The 16,601-nt window shown below is 39.8% G+C and overlaps 1 protein-coding gene across 11 annotated transcripts in view; it reads left to right on the top strand.

Moving 5' to 3' along the window:
- Nucleotides 1-12,322, top strand: part of chl1b (cell adhesion molecule L1-like b) — a 109,057-nt gene extending 96,735 nt beyond the window's left edge. For 9 of the 11 annotated variants that reach the window (XM_024269433.2, XM_036211805.1, XM_036211804.1 and 6 more), the window contains 3 exons: nt 6,123-6,254; nt 8,212-8,284; nt 10,314-12,322. In XM_024269433.2, the coding sequence (XP_024125201.1) occupies nt 6,123-6,254; nt 8,212-8,284; nt 10,314-10,518 (410 nt within the window). In that variant the 3' untranslated portion in view covers nt 10,519-12,322. The other 2 variants (XM_036211811.1, XM_036211812.1) reach the window with 2 other exon arrangements.
- The last annotated feature ends 4,279 nt before the right edge of the window (nt 12,323-16,601 follow it).

The raw sequence follows: 16,601 nt of genomic DNA, 5'->3' as shown, positions 1-16,601 counted from the left end.
GAAACTTGCTGAAAAATGTGCAATACAAAGTATTTAGTCAAAATCTGTCAATTTTTCAAACAGTTTAAAACCTTATCTTAACAAACAACAGACCATCTGCTCCTCGATAGTTTCGACAGATATTTATTTACTGACTCGAAGACCAAATATAAACACAACAACCATAAATAAGACAGTTCTATTGAATAAAATCACCAATAAAAGCAGCATAAAAATGAAATACTAAGAATGATAAAGTACAAAAAAGGCATATTTTTTTATATTTTCCCACTTTTTGACGTATAGAAAATCTATTTATTTTTTTATATTACCTTCCCCAATTTGAAACATATTTTCAAATTGGGGACTGGTATGTACTAGTGCTGTGTCTAATGTTAGTTATCCGTTCATTCTATGCTTAACCGTTTACCATCAGAGATACTACCAGCCACCTGTAGATCTTACAACTATAGTCTGGGGGTGAAACATCCATACTCAGGCTGGTTTATTATTCACATTTGTAATCTTAAAACTAGACTTCCAAATGAAATTGAAGATTTATTGTCGTCACAATATTGGCTTGTGCAATATCCATATTTCAAAAAATCGTTTAAAATGCAACAAATTACATTTAACGTCCATACAAATGCTAAGACAATGTCATGGCAGTTTGAATCATTTAGCGAATTAAATATAGCATTTTCTGTATTTGACCAATCGGGTGGACCCCTTCATGTCATCGATGAACTGAATGGAGCTCTTTGATGTTAGATTCCCGCCTCTCACATAGACGTGGGTCATTTGAAGTTTAGTTTATTTACTTTAGTTTACATACATTTGTTGTAGTTTAGAAGTTTTGATTTGTGTTCATGTATCACAAGTAGATGAACACAATATCACAATTTAATGATATCACAAAATCATGATATACCTCAATGTATCACAATATTACTATATCACTTTATATCTCAATATTGATTGCTATTATCCCAAGTTTTCCTCATATCGTGCAGTCGCCATCAGAGAGGAGCGACGAATCCAAACCGATGTAAAGGTAGTTTCTAAGTAGCCACTAACCGTAGGTGTGAGAAGCATGTGTGCTAACAGTAGATCGTAGCTCCGCCCACCCCTAGTTTGTACTTAAAAGTGATAACAACAGGGTGTGTCTTTCTTTTTAGGCATTGCATCTTCCACCTCACCTCCAAGCACACCAAAGTCACGAGTGACCAAACCCACTCGATCCACTATAGGTAGAGCTCAAGCACATCTTCTCACACAAAAGCACACGGAGTGAAGAAGCGTAATTTTATTTTAATACGGTCATAAAGCTCAGGTGGTTTTCTGTTGGAGAAAAAAAAAACCTAACTCCTTCATTTTTTTATGGTTTGAAATGAAAGGGAACAGCTGTACTTTACTGTTAGCTGGTTTAATATCTCTGCTGCACCGCAGGGAAATCTACGATACCAGATCTATATCCCAGTTCGACAGAGCGCAGTCACCTGAACACGACAAATATGTCTAATTGGAAGTGATTGATTTGTTGGGCCCCGGTTCCACCGGCACGCACGCCAGCATATTGACCCAGCAGTCACCTGAGATTTCCCTGTAAATCTTCAGCGGGGTGGGCGGCGGTGTGGAGGAGAGCTGCTTCGTGGGGGCGTAACTTGGACATAAAGGGGTGATATTTATCCGACATTGAGATAAGTGAAGGCTGATGAAGGATTCTGTATCAGTGTTTCTCCTGCACAAAAGCCCCCTCAGCTCTGAAAGAGCGTCTTCAGCCCCCTGCTGGCCGAGCAGCTGCTTCAAACCACGGATAATTACAGGATGAGGAAAGCAGGCGCTGCTTTCAGTCACAGGTTCAGCCCGGGAGGACAGCAGAGTCGCAGGCTCGTCCATCAGGATCAGTGACAGAGTGTGAGCCGCACGTCAGGGGTGGATGACTCAGACGCAGGTGTTTCTGCGATCAGAATTATCACCTGAAAAAAAAAAAAATCCAGCACCTGAGCTGCAGACGCGCAGCAGGATCTGCATGCTGGCAGTGCTGGAATAAAGTTTCTGCCTCCTCACTGAGACTGCCGTGAAAACACATGTTCTCCACCTTAATGAGCACATCTGTCGCAGCATAAGCACTTTTATGGGTTCTTGGTGAATATTAGAATCATAAATCAATGGGTTTATTGAGTGATGCATCATTTATGAACAGATAGGCTTTAACCCCTTTATACCTGGAGTTATTTGTAATTAAATAAAAAAAAATCTTTAATACTCAACAAATTTGCTCCAATAATGTTTAAGATCATTGCATCGGTAAAGGAGAAGCTTCCCCAAACCATCATACTTCCTCCACCAACAAATGAACCGTCTGTTCAGGATTGTCCACCACATAATCTGTAAACCTTCAGAGAACTTTGTAGATTTTAACTGCAGGCCAGGAGTGGTGAAAGTCAAAATACAATCCTCTCTTAACAGAAAAATAGTCTATTTAAGTGGATTCAATCCTCATTTCCACTAAGCGGTCCGCTACAGTAAGGAGTGGTACGGTTCGGTCCAGTTAATCCTGGCAAGTGTTTCCACTCAGTTGAGCCTCACTTCCACTGAGCGGTTTACTTTCATGGTGCATATGTGGTGTAGACCGCTAGCGTGCCATTTCGTCATTGTAGTGGGACAACTATAGAGCAACAACAATAGAGGTCATCCGGGAGCTCGTCTTTTTCTTGCTTTACTTTTATATATCGTGTAAATCAGGAATTTAATGTTGTTTGAAAGAAGATTGCGGGAGACTAAGATGAATCAACGTTGGAAACGCTAGCTTAAATGAGCGCTACACTGGGGCTTTCTATTGTCGTCATCAACGGGGGGATACAGCGACTCAACCGTTCTGTTCTTCTTTTCTACAACCAATGGGGCCCCCAAGAGGCACGGTTTGGTACTGTGTACTGGATCCATTTTACAAAGGAAACACTCAAAATACCGGACCGTACTGTACCGCTCAGTGGAAACGAGGCTTAAGTCTGTACTAAAGGTGAGGTAGGATACTTTATGTTTACTTTTTATGTACTATCTATGCATTATAAAACCTAAGATGTTACATGTATTCAGTTAGTATACTTCTTATACCACACGTACATGGTCTGTGGTACACTTTCTATACTTATACTCAAGTAAGAATGAATGAAAAGGTTTATTTCAAGCAATCATGAATTAACATATCACATAATGAATCACAAGTAGATCGGTTGAAAGTGAGTGGAAGGAAGGAAATTTATATAATCCCACCCCGACTCAACCATACCATTTTCTCTACATGAACTATCAATATCAAATATTAATAGATTCAGGTTATAAAGGATCATTAATATACTAAATAAAATAAACTTCAATGTACCACTTTTTGCTTATTTACAACCTTCTCCTCTGTAAGGAATTTGAGTTTTAAACTGAAGACGGGGTTCAGTCCAGATAACACACTTGGTTTTTGGTTTTAAGTTGCCTCATCTGGATTTGTCAAACACAAAAACACCGAAGCACCAAGACTGATGGCTGCAACCAACAACAGCTATGCTGCTTACCACACAAATGTTCCACTGTTTAACCTTTTAACACCAAAGATGTCACCAGTGATACCTAAATAACACATGGTCTTTAACATATCGTAAACTAGGGGTGTGCAAACTCAATGTATGTAATCTGGCCCGCCAAACTAGAATATATTATAATGATGATACTTATTAATGTTTGATTTTGCCTGTAATTCATTGATCTTTGTTCATGTGGTGTTGGAACATTTGCAGTCATTTGTCCGATAATTCAAACACAACATGAACACAGCATTTCTCTAAGTTTGCATTTTTCCTACATGGACATCAACTCATTGGTGCACTAAAATGAGAACAAAAGCCGCAATTTTGACTCTTCAAAAGTCCAAAGAACGTTTTGTTTTAAAAAATACATACATTTATTTTCAATCAAAATTAAAGTATGTTTTTTTTTTCAGATTATGTTATTTCTTTCTCCTATAAATGAGGTGGATTACCAAAATGTGCCACACATCTACTCCTGGTCCAGCCCTTTTGTCAAATTTAGAATTTTAGGCCCACAAGTCAAAAAATTCCCCCCCCCCTGGTTTAATCAATCATCGTAAATCCAAAAGATTTCAGTAAAAAGAAAAGCGACTTTACGGCAAAATGCAACACACCTAATGGTGCAAAGCCGCACTTCTCCGCAAACGCATTGGCTGATTTACATTAATTGTGTAAGCACTCCACTATTGAAAAGTGTTGCATCATATCAGCTCCAAAGCTGCCTTTCTACGCTTCAGAATCCTTGGAACAGTTGAAGAGTTACGATAATTCCAAGAACATCAACACTGGAGCTAAAACTGGTGTTAAACGGTTAAAATTGAAAAAAATGAAAGATTTCCAACAGTTTAAGATTATTAACCAAAAAAATATTTTTTAGAGGGAAAATAAAAATAGCTCCGGGTTCTGATTTTGCCAATGCAGAATGTGAAAAGTGAGTTGCTCTACAGCAGGGGTATCATTTTGGTTCGGGACCAGTAGCATAATAGCCAAATAACCTATGGTCAACTTGTTATCTGTAGCTTTGTTTCTCAGTTGAAAAAAATGCTTCAAAAAATATAATAGCCTAATCACTTATTATTATTATTATCTTTTTACAACATTTTTGTAATTGGGCGGTCACACCTGATCATTTTTATACCAACTTCACAGCGGTGAGGCTGGCAGGGCGCGACACACACTTGCAAAGAAAAGCTGCTTAATTCTTGTTCTCTTCCAGTATTTCTTGTCCTTTGCTTCCCCTAGTGGCGAAATTGTACACTGCGGCTATTTCTTTAAATAACTTGCCACAGGAATGGGCTTGAAACATGCTTTTTTTTAACATCCTATTTTTTTCTGAGCCGCATTAAACCATCTGGAGGGCCGGATGCGGCCCGCGGGCCGGATGTTTGACAACATTTTTCTCATGATCATTCCTTTAGGTTTTATTTCTCTTCTCAAGGTTTTGAGTGATCGTCATTCTTAAGATCATCAACTAGACAGGAATGGAAACTAAACAAGTTCCATCAAACATATTTAAGGTCAAGAAATCAGACAAAGCATGAAAGAAAATAAAGTGTGGAATGTCTGCCTGCCAGTCAAAGTGTCTAATGTTGTTTTGACCTACGCCGACAGTTCTTCTAAAGACGCATTACCTGTAATTCTTTATGTCAAGTCATTCTGCGGTGAGGACATGCACTCTCATCCCGGTTGCCATGGTGATTAGGGCTTTAGCTCCATATCAACAGCTCTGGCGCAATTGTGCACCAGCGCCCGCTCTGTCAGACCTCATCGACGCGCTCCTCACAGACTCCACAGAGTGGCGAGAACACCTTTCATCGCCTGCACGCTTCCCTCTCTAACACCTCTTCTCCCCATCTTGTCTCATTAACGCGTCAACGCCAGCTCTGCTGAACGTTAGCTCAGCCGCTGCCGACACCTCTGCCAACATCAGCTGGATGTTCGGAGGGGAGCACGCTCTCTTTCATATCGCGCACGCAAACAAACGTAAGCTCCTCTGACCTCTTCTTTCATTCCCTGCCTGTGGTGGAAGTAGGAAAAGTAGTTGAATCATCGCTGCAGCTTTGTTGTCGTCTTTTCACCCTTCTCTACACAACCGTGACCCGCCCCCTCTGCACAGGTGAGGGTCGCTGGCAGATATCAGAGGCTCTGAACACCTCTAAGACCTTCTACATCATTGAGGGACTCGAGCCCGACACCGAGTACACTGTGCGCTTCATTCTTTACAGCTGGTTTGATAACGCTAGTATGTTTGAGGACTTTTTCACAACCAAAGGTGAGCCGGAGACAAACTTTAGCAGAAAGAGAAAAGTAGAAGTAGTCACCTTCCTCCTCCCCCAGAGTGTCCTTCACAGAGTCAAACAAATTTAATTCACCACACCAGGAATTACATTTGTTCAGCATTCCTTGCTTGATTAATTAGACAAGCCGGATTAGCTGTTTAATATTAATCCGGGAGCGTTCGAGCCACGTCAGAGCGGCTTTATCGATGTAAACATTTAATCAGATGTCGTGATGAAAAGGCCAAGGCGAGTCAAAGTCACCGAGCCTCACTCTCCGCAGGTCTCGCCAGCGTCCACGCCGGAATATCCAGCCAGGGCTGGTTCATCGGCCTGATGAGCGCCATCGCTCTCCTCACGCTGGTCGTGCTGGTCGCCTGCTTCGTCAACAGGAACAAAGGGGGGAAGTATTCAGGTACGTACTCGGCTCACAGGCCCGCCACCTGGTCGGAATACTAAATCCCTGCCTGCAGTGTTGCTCTGTTCCCATCCTGCAGCTCGTTTGTCTGGAAAAAAATGATCCCAGAAGCCATTTCGGGAATAGGTTTTTGTCCCGGAGCCGCAAAATTACTTTAATGCAAATGTCGACATAAAGGAGAGCAGCGTTTCTGCCTGTATGTTAAGCATTCCTGCTTCGGAAAACAAACCAACATGCAGATGCTGCAGGAGCAGCTGTCATTTCTCTTTGACTTGGCTGTAGTTTCAACAAGAAAAGGAGACGGATCTTTCACAGATTTGTGAGGGGTTTCCAATAAAAAAAAAAACATGGAAGTGCAAGTTTAAGCCTCAATTTAAAACCACTCTTGGTTTCCTAAATCTTTGAATATTGCAGGTTTTGGTTTTCATCCATTAAAGAGCAAAACATTGTTTGTAATCCTATGTTCACACCAGGCTTGGAAAGGTGTGTTCAATCAGAATAGCTTTAGTTTCATTGTACAATTAGCTCCCTTGTGCAAAAAAAAGAAAAAAAAAATCAGAAAAAGACATTTTTAAAAGGTAGCAAGCGATAAATATGTAAAACAGTAAGAAATAAGGTGCTAATGTCTCAAGTGACCACTACCAATCAAAAGTCTATGGCTGAATCTGAATTGCCTCCCTTCCCCTCTGGCTCCTCCCTATTGCTCCAATCGTCGGGCGTTTGAAGCTGTAGTGGCATCCAAAAGGGTTTTTTTTAAGGAGGAGCTGTAGCAACTTATGGTGAGGTTACAAATACAACTGCCATCGCATGATGGAGAGGCATCAGCAGAATATTCAACACTTAAGAAGCCCAATTTTTTTGAAGGTCATTAGCAAGGTCATGAATGTAGACAGCGACCGTCAGGCGTGGGGAATGGCCTGCTTTTTATACACCCCCAGACTACCGGGTGGCTAGTGGCCAGTGACACCTGGTACAGACAGGCGCCATCTGGAAACATTTACCCTTCGTCCAGTAAGAGCTGCTGCCAGCCGGCGACCCGCCTAGCTTATCGTCCAACTTTGTAATGCCGTCATCGGCTACTGACCGATGTCAACTTTTAGACAATAATTGTCTGGTCACTGTAAAATTGTAACTTTTCTAAGAACCCCTGCAGCTACCGCATGGCATGTAAAAATGCAACTGCCGCACCCCAAATGCCGTCGCGCAACAACCTGCCAAATTTGCTAAAAAACATCCATTTTAGTTGTCACGCAGGTGACTGTAGTCTTAGGGCTTCCTATCCCTCAACCGGTATGTTGCACTTATAGGCGGAAGGAGAAACATGTTAATTCACATGGATGTAGTTAACATTTAAATGTCAGTAATGTTGTTATGTACTTTATGAGTGCTAGCAGCTACGCGCTAACGTAGCTGACCGGCAACTACTGATGACATCCTCAAGCAGTAGTAACCTTAAAATTTGAAGATTTGTCCACTTGGAGGCATAAATTTAGGAACTGGGAAACAATTCCGATTCAGCCAAAGTAAATGTGCATCCAGGCTTCCATGTGTAAAACTCTTGGGTTCACGCGTTGCTACGCAAGTTTTCAGGCTCGGCTTAAAACACGCGACCCTTAAACTTGCACTGAAAGTTAAACTTTGACCAATCAGGAACTGGAATATGGTAATGACATGTTGGTAGCGTTGTTTTTTGAAAACACAGTTTGAAAATTGATCATGGAGGCAAAGTGAACAGCTATATTGTGAGGGACCACTATAAACCTTGGTACTGGTGCCAGTTTGGGACATAGTTTGATTACCCATCCCTATCTGGGACACAAAACCAAAAAAGTTCTTTGAGAAAAACATCCTTAAGTTTTCTAATTCTTCTACTAAATTGTTGTTCAAGTTCCACCTGAAGCTCATATATCAGTTTGAAGATGACGTTACTAATTTTCTTCCGTTTTCTGCATAGTCAAAGAAAAAGAAGACCTTCACCCGGACGTGGAGTCCCAGGGAATAAATGACGACACTTTCTGTGAATACAGGTAACCCCCAACCCCTCTCTGCACCCCTCAGGGTCCGTTCCTAACAGTAACTCCTCTCTGCCTTTTCTCTTCTCGCTTAAAAGACCTCCCAGAATCCTGGAGGTTCACGCAGAGTCTCATGCCTCTTCTGCTGGCGACATTTGATGGACAGGGTAACTGAGAAGTGTGAACAGCGGCGGTTCGTCCCCTGCTGTTTACACATCAGCGTTGTCAGAGTAGTGCAGTCGTAGATTTAGATTCCGTGTCGTGTTTGTGAACGTGACTAAAAGCGCTCATCGTCGATGAGTGCTGCTCCTCTTGAGAACAAGCAGAACTTGTTCCTCTGGTGCTTCACTTTTCCTCGTTACTTAGATCTGCACAGATGTGACAAAGACAAATGTCTAAAACTTCAGAGCTGCTTTTCAAATATTTTGTCTTCTAAATTTAAGCAGACATTTCAGAAAAAAGTTCATATTTTAAGTTGCGGAAATAAACACTGTTGAAGGTTCTAGGAACATTTTACATATTTTGTTATGAGTTTGGTTGCCATTTAAAAAAGCTTTTTTTATTGTTCACTGCTTATTTTATTTATGAATCAGTAAAATATATTGAAGAATATCTGGAACATCAAATAAAAAGCATTTTAATAAAAAAACAACAGTAAAATAAAATTAAACATTTCCTTTTCAAGTGCTATTAAAAAAAAATAAATGCAAAAACATCAGAGTAATATTGATATATTTTTCTCAGACTTACTGTACTTGTGCTTACTCATGTTGAAGTGATTTTGAGAGGTGCACAGTGTCTCTTTGAATGTTTGGTCAGGGAAATATGCTAATGCGCTAACATGTAGCTGTGTCAGATTGTGTCTTTTTTACAGGTTTCTAACAAGGTCGGAAATTAGCATAGTTACATTTATGCTTATTTTAACTGTATAAGTCTATTTTCTTTTGTGTTGTAAACAAGGTTTAGAGTTACAAGTGTCGTGAAACTGCTAATGCAGCTAATGCTTCTAATGTGGCTAACGCTTTTAAGGCAGCTAATGCTTCTAATGCTGCTAATGCTGCTAACGCCTCTTATGTGGCTAACGCTTATAATGTGGCTAATGATCCTAATGCAGGTAACATTTCTGATGCTGCTAATGCTCTAGTACTGCTAACGCTCCTAATGCAGTTAAACCTTCCAATGCGGCTAACCCTTCTAATGCGGCTAATACTCAGAACCAGAAACAATACAGAATACAGAAACAACAGATGTAATTTTCTTTTTATGTTCTACATTGCTTCATTTCCTTAATTTTTTGAATACAACTTAAACTAAAAGACATTCACCATAAAAAAGATAGCTGTAAGCTCACAGTAGAGCATGTGAACAGAGAGTTCTATAGGTGACCGGAAGTAGTGGCGGGTTCGCTCCACAGCAATAGCAAAACTCAGAGGTTAATTGAAATGTACTACTGCCGCTCTGCAGAAATTATGTACCAGAAAACCACATAGGTCCTTGATTTTTGATAAAAACAGCAGAATTTTAATTAAATGACTACTAGGAAGGTTTTTTAAAAGGAGATTAGAGTGGGTCTTCAAACTTTTAAAAAATCATGTCAACTAAGGTGTAAGTGGACAAAAATCTGACTTCTTCTTTTTACAGATAAAAGTACACGTTGAATTCTGTTGATGCCCCTGATGGGCTTTAGTGGAAAAAAGCTAATTTCTCGTTAGCTTCTCTCTCAAATGAGTTTACAGGAGTCAAAATACAAGTCACGAAGTTTCAAGGCGACAGCTGTTGAATTGAAGCCTCACATCATCTGCTGTTTGTATTCTGTGTAATCTAATTAAAACTAAAGTGACACTTTCTGCTGAGGGTAATAAAAGCCTCAGTGAAAAGGGCAGAATATATTTCTTTCTGCAGTTCAAAGTCTGTGTTTTCTGTCGTTCATCGAGAACGGTAAAGTCGGCGTCCGTAGAGGCGGGGTTCTCTCAGGAGAGGAGCCGGTTAAACGAGATGACCCTTAAAATCCCCTTTGCCTTCTTGCCCCTCCCCCACCCCGTAGTGACAACGACGAGAAGCCCCTGAAGGGCAGCCAGCACTCGCTGAGCGGGGGCCTCAAGGCGGAGGACAGCGGGGACAGCCTGGTGGACTACGGCGACGACGACGTGCAGTTCAACGAGGACGGCTCCTTCATCGGCGAGTACGCGGCGAAGAAGGAGAAGAGGGCGTCGGCGGAAATCAAAGCGACGGCTCAAACCCCGGCGTGACGAGTTTGTCGATTCTCCAGACTAAAAGAAAAACAGACACTGAACGTAATGAATCGTTGCCAACTGCCACTCAATTTCTACAGCTCATTTTTTGTCACACCGTGACCATTACTAAATGCAGTGTATATACGATGTATATTCTACGTGCTGAGTGTCCTTTTTTTTATATATTATTGTTGCATTAAATGTAGAGTTTTCTGTGTTTGTTTCTCCATGGTTTCCGTTTTTACGTAATCTCTTTGGGGACTCCTTTCCTGTGTTTTGGTCGCACACATGCGGCCGAGATTTTCCGACTTGAATCTCATTCTATGACGATGACCGCTTGCTTTCTGACTTTTTCCAGTGGAAACTTAAAAGCCTTCACATATCACTGTGTTTCTAGAAAGTGTCAATTCCTAAATTGTTTACTCGTGGGAAAAAGGAAAAGTGTGGGCGTCGAGATCCGACGGATCAGGGAAAAAAACGTTTGTCATTGAGACGCCACCTAGTGGACCCTAATAGTCACATTTATTGCTGCAACGGTGTCAGTAAAGATCTTTTAGAATGTCAATTTCCAAATGTAACATTTTGGAAGCAATTTTTTTTTCTTTTTTTTTTAAAGTTGAAACATGTTTTGATATTCATTTTTTCGTAATGCAACAATGAGAACATTTAAAAAAAAACAAGCAAACCTTGTTTTTGCTAACTTATTCCTAATATGCTTTGGACTACAGCAATTATATAAAACTGAAAATTTCTCTTAAAATGTGCATTTTCTTGCCGAGTAATCTTACATTTGTCTAGAATTTTGTGAATATTTTATATCATATTGTACTTCTTTTTTTTCAAATAAAATTATAAAAATTCAGAAAATTGATCACCAGAAGAATTTAGGTGTACAAAAACATCAAATTCACACAATTTAAGATTTTAAAACAAAAGGGTACATTTTTTTGCTAGTTTTGGTGTATGGAAAAATCACTACCTCCATCTAGTGTCAAAACTAGGAATTGCAACAAAATTAGCCGTCTTTCATCCCTGATTTAAAAAAAAGATGGTCTTAAAATAGATTTTTTTGGTCCTTTTCAAAACTTTTACATTTTAATATTACAAAAAAGAGCAAAGCTAGCTAGTTATTTCATTTGAATGGTTTTGAATATCAGAATAAGAGCGTGGAATGAACTTTGGATGAATTAGGAAGCATGAAAGGATAAAAAAAAAATAGCAAGACGTCGTCAGACTGAACTAATCTTTGCACTTTTGTGGAAAAGCCATGCTGTATTTTAGATGGAAAGTGTTCTCTTTTGATCTTCTAAAGAGCTATTGTATCTTTGTTTTTTTGAGAATTTCAAGATCTTATAGTCGCATTCAAGTGGAAAAGGTTAACGTTTTCAGAACCTGACATATTCTCGAATTCTTACATTGACTTGTATGGCAGCTTAAGACCTTGAAGTTCTCCTGAACATCCAACCGGACAACTTTTCCTTTGAATGTACCGACACGAAAATCCAGGTCATTTCTTTTTTCCGTTATGACTGACTTAGCAGTGAGCGTTTGTGTTTTGTTAGATGTTCTGCAGTCTACTGGAGTTGGCTAATTTAAAGCTCACAATGAATGAAAACGTTTTGTAATCAGAGTATGGGTTGAACTCTGACCTCCTCTCTAAACGCTTTGATGTCAGCTGACAAAGCCTCTCTTCCTTTCATCTAACAGCATCAGTAAAATAAAATGATTTGTGAAGATTAGGTCTCTGCATGTTGCAAATGTTACCTTATGTGTGTGTGTTTTTTTTTTAAATGTCATTAAATTGTTTTACTTTCTTATATTCTGCCGCTGTTTGTGCGTTTGCTTTGTTCTCGGCGCCCTGAGCGAAGGGAAAGCGCAGCGCCCTCATTTACTCTGGAGTTTTCCCCCCGTTTGCAGAGTAACTTTTAAACAAATGTCACAGCGGGGTCAAGTCTCCGTCTGAGGCTGCAGCCGTGTTTGATCTGCGTGGCTGCTGGAGAGAATGATGAAAAATCCAGTCTGAAGGTTGAAAGAAGGGAGCGGAGACAGCTGCTTCACTTTTTACCTCATCAATCGGGGCGGGGGAGGGGTCGCCCGCGGCACGGCGAGACCAAAACTTCAACCTTCAGGTGTTCCTAATGGATCGACTGGCAGTCATGTCAGCAGCTACACGTGTTAGCCGAAAGCTAATAGAGACATAACATTTCTTACTCTTTAAAGACAAATTGAGAAAATAAAAACCACTGCATTACAAAAGTAAATGTTTGATTTGTTTGTGTTGAATTAGTTTTTTTCTTGGAAAATTACAACTTTAAATCTCGTAAATTTATTCTCATAAATCTATTGAAGTCGAGGGGAGGATACAGTCCAACAAATTTATACCATGAGCTGAAGCAGACCGACCAAACTGTGAAAAGCGTCTTGGATTTCATCAGGTAAACTGAATTTTTAAAATATTTTAAATGTTTGGAAGTTTCTTTATTTGATTTACAGTATATTAATGTTTGATTCGTTGATGGTGGCTTGCAGGATCTCTGCAGATTACGTTGATATTTCCTTCCTCCGCGAAAGACAAGATCTCCTCCAACTCTGTGATGCTTCTGACACCGAACCCGGAAATAATTTGATTTTGAGTCACCAAAAGGTTAAGAATTTCTTTGTTTATAACGCCAATCTGGAAATAAATCTTCCCAAGATACTCCTTGTCTTTCATCTTCAAGCACGACTCTGATATACAGACAACTCTGGTTCTGTGATTGACCGTAAGGGTTAGCTTGAGGTAACGTAGTCGCTCTGCATCTATTGAGCAAAGTGATGCCAGAAGTTTCTATGGAGGTTGAGGATTTTTCTCCTTAAAGGCAATTAAGGCAATGCAGCTACGAGCCATGCTAAAGCTAACACGTTAACAACCGACCGTTACAGAATCAAAGATGGGCGGGGCTTTTATGCTGGGGCTGCAGAGCATGATGATGTGAAACTTCTGAAATGATGTGGAATTTACACCAGCTGACCAATCACAATATTCAACTGTAATACCTTGTTTCAACCTGTAGGTGGCACCACACTGACGGTTTTAAGAACATTTTCTGGAACTAAACTTATTTTAAATTGTCAAAAATGGGGCAAAGACCAACATACAGCACTTTTAAAGCCCAATTTATAGAGGTCAACAGCCAAAAAAAGTTGGGGTTTGGTTACCCCTTTAATTAAGTTATCCTAAATACACACGCTCAATTTGGCTGTTTTGGGACTCGATGTATGTGCCGGTGACCCAACGTAGTATTCTAGATAGTATATTAACATAGGAAATTTCTTATTCAGGACAACAGGCGTATCCAAAACAGACACGTTAAATCAAAAACCAAATGTATTTGTATTTTTTATTTTTTTTTGCAAAGATGTGCATAAAGAATTCCTTTGTGCTCAACCTTATCTTTATGCATAAATGTTCCTTTTTGAAAGTTATTTTACCGCATAGTAAAACCCTTCACTACACACTTTATAGGGTTAGCAATAAGACGTTGAAAAATGATGTTTGTTCTGACAAATATAAGTGACTAAATCATATGGTCAAGTCTATGTGACTTTGGCTACTTGGAGCCAGCGGGTACTTCCTGTTTGGAATGCGAGGGGAGAGTTCTCATATACAGTCAATGGTTGTTACAAATCTGTTGACCCTTTGTGGGAGCGCTGAGCTGCAGTGACGACAACAATCACCCAAACAATATAACCCTTCTACTGTTTACGAAATGAATCTGCTGATTTCCGTTGATTGCATCAGCGCTTCACTACTGTAAAGTGTTAATATCAGCGTGAAGCTGCTTTTTCTCCACGTCAGAAATTGGTGGAGGTTTATTGCATAAACGGCTGATGAGTTATTGTGTTTAAAAGATTGTCAACACTGGAGCTAAAGTAAGGTCAAAACGATCACACAGCATAATACTTCCACCCCCATGTTTCAGTGAGGGAACTGTGTATATCTGGGTTGAAAGTTTCTCTTTTTTTTTCCAGGCAAAAGCAGCTCCCAAAGCTGCTTAAATCTTTGCACACTGATGGTAACATTGTTGAATAATCTCAAGAGTCTTCAGTAAAATCTTTTAAAGAAAAAAAAACAGTTGGTAAGATTCATGAAATTTTTTCTAGAGTTTGTAAAATCTTGACTTTACAGGTTTATATTGGACAGTTTTCTTTCAATCATCAGAAACTGGTGGAAAGCAGGTTTAAAACATCAAAACAACTAAAGAAACATCTGCAAAAGCGTCAGATCCATCTTCCTCCTGACTTCCAGGTTTATTGTATTCACCTTTTTTCACGGTTTTACATTCCTCACCAGGAGTTTAGCCGTCTTTACAGGCGTGTCGCTTCCTTTTGAACACAACTGTCTCCGTCAGGTTTCCGGGCGGAAATAAAACCCGCAGATGTGGGATTGATCCTGACAGGTAAAAGGGGAATCCTGCTTCAGAGGCTGCTAAAGCTCCGCTCCTGAAGACTCCGCTGGAGCGCGGCTGACTTTCCAGAGCAGTTACCCGACTCTTTGAAAAACACTCCGCCATCTGGGACGTGTGAGCCACTGATCAGAACCCATCGCACTTCTGCTGCAAACGAATGGGCTCACCCCCCCAGGTCTCCGAGGCTGTCAGCCGCTCACTTTGTATGAGAGCTTCATCCATCAGCGCATTTTCCCTGCGAGCAGCGACTTTTTCTGGGAGGAGGCAGATGTGGGATGGAGAGAAATGTGGTAACACTTCTTTTATCTTTTTATCTTTAGACCTGTACACACTGTGGGTTTGTCAAAGAATGTCAGGACCCCAGAAGTGTCCGGCTGGTTTACATCAGTTTGAAAATCTGACAATATATATTTTTTTTATTGTAACTTTTTGCTCACACACAAAGTTCATGTGTGTAGGTTGTTAAAAAGCTCATAATATATGGACTGAATGATGACTATCACTTCTAGATTTGAGCCATTCCACTCACCAGTACACACTACGTTTTACACCCGGCATGTCCAAAGTGTGGCCCTTTGGTCAATTTACCAAAATACTCACACCCATTAAAATGAGCTATTTTCTATCCCACCAGAAGATGGCAGTATTGCTGCAGCCACACTCCAAAGGAGCTGTTGTTCGATCAAAATGCGTGAACATTGTTACCAGTGCGGGGATTAAAAAAATAATTTAAAAAAAAGCAAAAATATCGATATTTCTACCAACCAGTTTTGAAATTTCTCAAATTTTTGTTTTTTTATTTCAGAGGTGCTCCACGCGCTGATTACTGCTGGTTTGCCTACTTTTGCAATTTTTCCGTGACCGCTCAAAATGCTGAATAATCTTGATTCTGAAATATCCAGTATACTTTGGGGTTCCGCTTTGAGGGTTTGCTATTTAGTTTTAGAATTTTAGACATAACTCCATTTGCACATATGACCTTAGATATTTTTGAACTTCTCTACCTGTTTTTTTATTATATTTTTTAATTTAAAACTTAATTCAGTTTTCTAATGCTTCAAGATTGTTTTTAACTTAAACTTCTTAATAGTTTATTTGACAACTTTATTTTTTGCTTGTTTGTTTGTACATATAAAGGAAATAAAATTATCTCAACCTTTTTTTTATTTTTCTGAAACAATTTACATTTGTAGTTAATAACAGTAATTTAAATCATTTCTAGCTGGAGAACTGGCTGTTTTGCCGTATCTGGGCCTCCTTACAAAGGCTTAATCTGAATCCATCCCCTATGGCTTCTCCCTATCTCTACATTTAACTCTCCAATGAAGAGCTATAGAAAATTAGTGTCCTCAAACTCGGATGTCACTACTGGATGATGTCATCAATAGTCATCGGTCAGCTATGTTAGCTGACGTTAGCATGGAGCTGCTCGCGCTCAGAAATACCCAACAACATCGCTTTTATAACTTTAAAAAGTCATGCTAAAATAACAAGTCATTACTTACATTTAAATGAACTTCTGCGTTTCAGTTCCAGTTCTTTCCACAACCTCATATTCTATGATCAGGACTGTTATGATTCATCTCGAATATGTCAAAGAGCTTAGTGAGTAGACAAGGACATCTCCATTGTTAAAGGTTAAAAAAAATG

Source organism: Oryzias melastigma, linkage group LG5 (genome assembly GCF_002922805.2).
Source record: "Oryzias melastigma strain HK-1 linkage group LG5, ASM292280v2, whole genome shotgun sequence".
In the NCBI taxonomy this organism is placed as follows: Eukaryota; Metazoa; Chordata; class Actinopteri; order Beloniformes; family Adrianichthyidae; genus Oryzias; species Oryzias melastigma.
This window is presented reverse-complemented; position numbering and strand designations above follow the sequence as displayed.